The sequence below is a fragment of the Hordeum vulgare genome, chromosome 5H (genome assembly GCF_904849725.1).
Source record: "Hordeum vulgare subsp. vulgare chromosome 5H, MorexV3_pseudomolecules_assembly, whole genome shotgun sequence".
In the NCBI taxonomy this organism is placed as follows: Eukaryota; Viridiplantae; Streptophyta; class Magnoliopsida; order Poales; family Poaceae; genus Hordeum; species Hordeum vulgare.
Window position 1 is genome coordinate 41,191,825 of NC_058522.1, and position 7,639 is coordinate 41,199,463.

General features: G+C 42.9%; 1 protein-coding gene across 8 annotated transcripts; it reads right to left on the bottom strand.

Annotated features, from left to right (window-relative positions):
• Nucleotides 1–2,930: 2,930 nt before the first annotated feature.
• LOC123395575 (thylakoid lumenal 15.0 kDa protein 2, chloroplastic-like) lies at nt 2,931–7,195 on the bottom strand. Of its 8 annotated transcripts, XM_045090590.1 has the most exons (8): nt 6,853–7,182; nt 6,047–6,172; nt 4,951–5,035; nt 4,692–4,846; nt 4,466–4,615; nt 4,262–4,365; nt 3,823–3,913; nt 3,016–3,563 (listed from the first exon to the last, which is right to left on the bottom strand). In XM_045090590.1, the coding sequence occupies exons 4-8, from the start codon at nt 4,780–4,782 to the stop codon at nt 3,520–3,522; spliced, it is 480 nt and encodes a 159-aa protein (XP_044946525.1). In that variant the 5' UTR covers nt 4,783–4,846; nt 4,951–5,035; nt 6,047–6,172; nt 6,853–7,182; the 3' UTR covers nt 3,016–3,519. The 8 variants fall into 8 exon arrangements, with proteins under 8 accessions (XP_044946530.1, XP_044946526.1, XP_044946527.1 ...); XM_045090595.1 differs by lacking the exons at nt 3,016–3,563; nt 6,047–6,172 and adding an exon at nt 2,931–2,971 and having other exon boundaries at nt 4,713–4,846; nt 6,853–7,184; XM_045090591.1 differs by lacking the exons at nt 3,016–3,563; nt 6,047–6,172 and adding an exon at nt 2,931–2,971.
• Between the last annotated feature and the right edge of the window lie 444 nt (nt 7,196–7,639).

Genomic DNA, 7,639 nt, shown 5'->3' on the forward strand with positions numbered 1-7,639 from the left:
ATTCCCACAGGGCAGATAGTATCTCTATTGGCAAGCTGAATAGTGACATCAACGGGCTCTATCTCAATAGGTGCAATCTCATCTTTGATTTCATCATGTAAGGATTGAGGTATTGCACTAACATTAGCACCCACGTCACATAAACCATGATAGCAATGATATCATATCTTAACAGAAACAATAGGCCTGCCAACAACAGGCCTATGTTTGTCTCTAGCGTGAGGTTTAGCGATTCTAGCAGCATCTTCACAGAAGTGAATATTATGTCCCTCAACATTGTAGGACAGAAGATCTTTGATAATAGCAATGCTAGGTTCAACTCTAATTTGCTCAAGGGGTGTAGGTGTTCTAATGTAGCCTCTACATATCACAGTTGAAGCTTTAGAATGATCCTTTATCCTAACAGGGAAAGGTGGTTTCTCAATGTAAGCACTGGGGACAAAAGGATCATTATAGGCAATGACTCTCTCTTCAACTGGATTGGGTGTAACTACATTGACTTCTAAAGGAGGATGATATTTAAACCACTTCTCTTTGGGGAGATCAACATGAGCAGCAAATGATTCATACAATGAAGCTACTATCTCAGAGTCAAATCCATACTTAGCGCTAAAGTCACAAAAAGTATTTGTTTTAACAAAGGATTTAACGCAATCAAACTGAAAATTCATACCTGACTCCTTGCCTTCTTCAAGCTCCCAATATTCAGAGTTGCATTTAATTCTCTCCAATAAAAATTCCATTTGAAATCAATATATCTCTTCATAAAAGAACCGGTACAAGAAGTGTCGAGCATGGTGCGATCATCATGAGAAAGCTGAGCATAGAAGTTATGAATGATAATTTCTCTCGAGAGCTCATGATTGGGTCATGAATATAACATTGATTTAAGCCTCCCCCAAGCTTGAGCGATGCTTTCTCTGTCATGAGGCCAAAAATTATAAATATAATTCCGATCACGATGTACTAAATGCATAGGATAAAACTTTTGATGAAATTCCAATTTCAACCGATTGTAGTCCCATGATCCAGTATCATCACATAGCCTATACCATGTCAACGCCTTATCCTTCAAAGATAAAGGAAACACCTTCTTCTTGACCTCATCCTCGGGCAAACCTGCAAGCTTAAATAAACCCCAAACTTCATCTACATAGATTAAATGCAAGTCTGGATGTGATGTTCCGTCTCTTGTAAAAGGATTAGCCAGCAGTTTCTCAAGCATACCCGAAGGAAATTCAAAGCAAATATTTTTAGTAGGTGCAGAAGGTTGAGGGGAAACTATTTGTGCTTCTGTTCAAGGTGCAGATATCCCGAACAAGCCCCTCAAAGGATTAGTATCCATAGTGACAAGTGACAATAAATTTCTGCACACTATATGAATGTTTCCTTACCAAGTTCCACTTACCAAAGGCGCTTCACTCCCCGGCAACGGCGCCAGAAAAGAGTCTTGATGACCCACAAGTATAGGGGATCAATCGTAGTCCTTTCGATAAGTAAGAGTGTCGAACCCAACGAGGAGCAAAAGGATCTGACAAGTGGTTTTTAGCAAGGTAAAATCTACAAGCACTGAAATTATCGATAACAAGTGATTGTATGGTGAGGTGATTCGTAGCAAGAAACAAGTGACAAAAGTAGAAATGGTGCAGCAAAGTGGCCCAATCCCTTTTGTAGCAAGGGACAAGCCTAGACAAAGTCTTATAGGAGGAAAAATGCTCCCGAGGACACACGGGAATTTCTGTCATGCTAGTTTGCATCATGTTCATATGATTCGCGTTCGTTACTTTGATAGTTTGATATGTGGGTGGACCGACGCTTGGGTACTGCCCTTACTTGGACAAACATCCCACTTATGATTAACCCCTCTTGCAAGCATCCGCAACTACGAAAGAAGAATTAAGACAAAGTCTAACCATAGCATTAAACTAGTGGATCCAAATCAGCCCCTTACGAAGCAACGCATAAACTAGGGTTTAAGCTTCTATCACTCTAGCAACCCATCATCTACTTACTACTTCCCAATGCCTTCCTCTAGGCCCAAATAATGGTGAGGTTTTATGTAGTCGACGTTCACATAACACCACTAGAGGAAAAACAACATACAACACATCAAAATATCGAACGAATACCAAATTCACATGACTACTATTAGCATGACTTATCACATGTCCTCAGGAACAAAAGTAACTACTCACAAAGCATAATCATATTCATGACCAGAGAGGTAATGAGTAGCATCAAGGATCTAAACATAAACTCTACCATCAAATAATCCAACTAGCATCAACTACAAGGAGTAATTAACACTACACTACTAGAAAAACGCCTGCTAGTGGCGCACCTGTTTTGGCTACTAATGGCGCACTACAGGTGCGCCACTAGCATCACACCATTAGATTTTTTTACTAATGGCGCACCAAGCAGTGCGCCATTAGTATAGCCCATGGTGCTCCATTAGAATGCCTCCCAAAGCATATATACTAATGGCGCACCAGGTAGTGCGTCATTAGTATAGCCCATGGTGCTCCATTAGTATGCCTCCCAAGGCATATATATTAATGGCGCACCAGGCAGTGCGCCATTAGTATAGCTCATGGTGCTCCATTAGTATCTGGTATTTTGACATATATATGTTTTGTTTCAAAACCACAAATTCAACATCACATAACATATATATCAAATATATAATACATAATATGTGCCCAATAGTTTTACTAATCCACAACACATAACATATATGCAAAGTTGCATAACAAATTTCATGATCCATATATCAAAATTCCATAGCATCCATACATCCAAAATTCCATAGCATCCATATATACATATAGTTCCATAACATCCATACATACATAGCTCCATAGCAAATATAATACACAAGATACTTTGCGGGCATTAGTAAGTAATATTTGGCACTAAAACAAATGCCTTCATGTCCATATCGTAGTCCAAAGAGCATCCGCGTGGCAACCTACAAGATGAAATCATAAACATGTCAAATTTAACACTCTAAATCATGAAGATCTTCAAGAATGGTCTCTAATTATAAATTTGATCTTCAAATGGCTCAAATGATCTCTACTTACAAAACTAAAAATTCAAGATAGGACATAAGAACACCAAAACAACTTTTGCAAAAATATGCCTGGAGCAAAAACATAAGAAATACTCTACAGATTTCACAAGAATGATTCAATGAAGTTCCTACATTTCAAACAGGGTCTAGTCTAAAAAGTAAAATTAGGACTATCACATCGGATGCACTGGCGAAGCCACGTTGAGAGGAGTGTGGTGAATTGACCACACAGGCTTTTGACAAATGCTTTGTACACAAATACAAAACATGTAAATTTTCTATATAAATTTACTATAACACATGTTTTTGACATCACAGATTTGACATGACATTATATGCTAATAGCTTAATAAGACATTATATGATAATAGTCTATACATGTCATGTTGGTCAATGATAATCGCAACAACAAGCTCTACGTTGGTTTTGAGAGTAAATGATTGTCACATAAGGAGAGAATAATCCTGCTCCATATTACACGAGGTTTCTGTACATTGATAAAAAAAGATTGTCAAGTAAAAAAGAATCAGATAGATTCAAAAATTAATCTGCATAAGTCCAGCAAACGCAGGACATCAGCATTCCCGATCCATTGAATACATATGCACCTGCCCTCATGGGCCAGACTTGTATTCCACGGGGTCAAAAGGTGCTATCTTAGGATCAGCAATATAAAATACAGTAATAAAATAAAATACAAAGCGACTCATACAATACAAATGTGTCTAAGAAGAAGCAACAGTCACCTGGTTTATCCGGGTAATTTTGTGCGAGAACTCTTAGCTTATACCCAGTGTCCTTCTCTAGGTCTTCTATCTCTTGACGTATACGATTTTCCTATGAACAAATCAAAATAGTCAGCAACCGTACGTCCAACATAACATGTGTTATCCAATTCTACACCAAAAAAAGGTAGGGAGACTAAGACTACCCTCTAAAGATAAGAACTATATTTGTAGTCGCACCCTTATGGAATGGAAGTCAATACGACATGTTAGAAAGAACATTAGGCACAAGGGAACTATCAGGCAAGGCAAGGATGGAAAACACCATCTCATCCTTGCACTGTTGTGTTGGTTTCAGCGCCGCTCTGTTTCTCGCGGACGCCAAATTTGCAAAGTGGTTGTGAATCATCAGGCAGACAGACAGACAGCTCATGGTGCAAGATTTGAGGTGTGAATTTACTTGGCCTGAGGAGAGAAAACCGGCGACGTCGATGACGGTGGTGAACTCCTTGGGGAGCAACTCGGGTTTGTTGACCCCGGCCTTGGCATTGGCCATACCGACAACTGCAAAGCACGTACCCATCAAGGGGAAGTACCCACTAGAAAATGCTACACTCACACTCAGGAAGCTGAATATGAAGGAAGGATCAGATGGATGGTTTACAGTAGGAGAAGGACAGGGTGAGCGCGAGCGCGCCGGAGACGGCGGCCTTCCAGGATGATGTCATGACGGTTAAATACATGTCATGACGATGGCCAGGACGATGCCACCCAGCATCAACCTTTGATGGTTGTGAAACATACCTTCTCTTTCCTGATAAGACTAATATTTAATCAGAAAACTGAGATTGGTGCAACTGAATTTATGATCGGGAAGGTGTGGAGATCACTTATAGCGAGTGGGTAAGCACCGCAAAGATGGCATTGATGAGCTGGGCACCAGTGTATCCCTTCTCTATGATCAGCGTGGCTCCATACCATACCCCAGAGAGTATCCACAGATCAAAATCATCATGACGGAGCCCATGCCGATGGCAGGGACGAACTGTAAGAGTTCTTAAGCTATTGTGAGTGGGTCTTCTCATTCGACTCAAAAACAGTGGTGTCACAGAAAATTGAATATCGAATATGGTAAATAGATGGAGGTACCTCGTGACATCGATGTGCCTCACAATGATCCTTGAATCTTTTATCAACATAGTAGAAAGTAATGGACCGAAATCAAATTGGTCACCTGAAACAGAAACTCAGTGATCAGAGATCATTGAACATGAAAAATGCAGATTTGGCTTTACTGCTTGAGCGCTCACAAAGAAACTATGTTCACCTAGAGAGGGAATGGATAGGGCGGTCGGTGGCTGGTAGTAGGTTAAGAGAACTGCTTTATATAGTAACTTGTTTGATTGTCCAATCTCTAGATAAGCTATTCGTGGTGAGTGCAGATAACATTTTGTCCTATCATTCAGTAACAATGAGGAGCATCGACAGCCCATCTAGCTGATTTGTACTGTTATATTCTAATTTAGCAAGAAGGGTCTATGGTTACTTTTGTTGATTGCATTACAGGTGCATTGACTAAAAGACACAGGAACCAAACACAACAAACAAATAGACAAACACATTATCTATTTTCACACATAAAAAATAGCTAGAGAAGACTGGTATATACTCATTAGCTAGACTGGTATTGGATCATCCTGCACTTATTTTTAGTTAGACATGGTAAACTGCTGGTATATATACCAGTGTAGGATCTAATACCGTACCTACATATATACCAGTAATGGATCTAATGCCATGGTACACTGAGCTAGGCACTGGTATATATTTAGCTGGACCTCATGTGCAGTGATGCAACTATTGTCAAGAACACCGTCGGTTTAACACCTCATCATGCAAGAAATGGGCTCATCTATTTGCCACTCGTGGTACCGCAGGTAAAATCGGAAGGCCTTTTACTGCCACCTTGCATGAAAACTTTCTATTCACACATGTGAACCTGCACATATTGTCTAAATAAATGACAAAGGCTACCAGGATGGGAACTGAACTTTCTCTAATCACACACACACTCTCTGCACCAAGAAGTGAAGAACTGAACCTTCTTCACTTCTCAGCTGAATGTTTGATGTGTTTAAATTAAATAAAACAAGTTCTATATCTACAAATAGACCACACACTAACAACAATATATACTGAGCTTTTATACGCTAGGAAATTAGAAAAATTTAAATCTGCTACCTACTTGATGGTAATTTACTTAGAGTAATATTTAGGTCTTCTTCTACTGTTGGCCTTCTTCTCTTCAATGCTGGGAAGCAGACTTAACAGTTCATGCAGAAATTCAATACCCCCGAAAAGATTTGGAATCCTACAGTATCATCAACCATGCTTGAAATGAAAACTGTGATTTGCAGGACACATGGTTTAGACTGTCACAACCTTTACATTAACAGAGAAACAAAGAAAGCATTGCAAGATACTCATGGATTTCACAACCATTTACGAAGGAAAATATGCTCGTCTAGATGATTGAACAAGCACATCGAGACATGTACTGTATACGGACTGAGCTTGATCTAACACATATCACTCTACCGACCATAGTGCTAAGTGTTTTCCTCGGACACGACAAAACCAAGCTTGGACGCATAACCGTAAGCTGGAATGAACTAACAACTGATCACGGGTTTCCCAATGAAGCACATAATGCCCACGCATTGCGCAATTGTACAGATTGAGTAAACAGGAGCAAATCTCAGCCCCAGAAAAATCCCACCCTTGGCACAGATTTTTCGCATCTCAAAGATCCGAACTGCTCACCTAACTCGCGGGATCTTGACCAAAAACTCGCAGCATTCAGCACCAAGACCAGGTCACCCGGAGATCTGGCAGTTGGAACCCCAAATCCTATCTAGAATTCCCCAAGCCACTGGCCACACTCCCCCGCCGCCCGCCGGCGTATCCAGGGACGGAGCGCCGAGGTTTGGCCTTTGGCGGCAAACAAGCGAGAGGAGAAAAAGCGTCGGGGAGCGGGAAGCGGGCAACTACCTCGAGATCCCGGAGTTGTGTGGCGGTGGCACCCGCCCGCCGTGGGGAGAAAACGCCCCCGGAAGACCCAGAGCCGCCGCCGCCGCTGACGCGACGAGAGCACGAGCGGGAAGGAGCCCAGACGATGCCCGCCGCCGGAGACCGGGGGAAGTGCCGGGGCGTGGACAAGCGAGGCGGGATCTCTCCGGTGGCAAATGCGCGCGAGAGGAATCACCTCGGCGACCAACGCAGCTTCTCTCCTCTTCTTCTTTTCTTGCCTGTATCTCGGTTGGATTTGAGAGAGGAGAGGCGAGGGCAGAGGGAGAGAGCAGTGCGGGTTAGCAATGGCGCTGAGCGGTGCACCATTAGAAAAAAAATTGATAGCAATGACGCATCCCCAGACGGTGCGTCATTAGTAATCTTTTTTATTATATAGCAATGGCGCATCTCAGAAAGGTGTGCCATTGGTAATTTTATTTTTGGATAGCAATGGCGCACCCCAAAGAGGTGCGCCATTAGTAATATTTTTTTTGGATAGCAATGGCGCTGGGGGGGGAGGTGGTGGGTGGTGCGCTCGGCCGATTCCGTTCAGGGGAACCGAACGAGGAGACAGGGGAGAGTGCGGGGGGTCGTCGGTGGCGGTGGAGCAGGGGAGAGTGCGGGGGGTCGACGGCGGCGGTAGAGCGGGGGAGGGTGCGGGGGGTCATCGGCGGCGGTGGAGCGGGGGAGGGTGCGGGGGGTCGGCGGCGGCGGTGGAGCGGGTCGGGGAGGGTGCGGGGGTCGACGGCGGCGGTGGAGCGGGGGACGG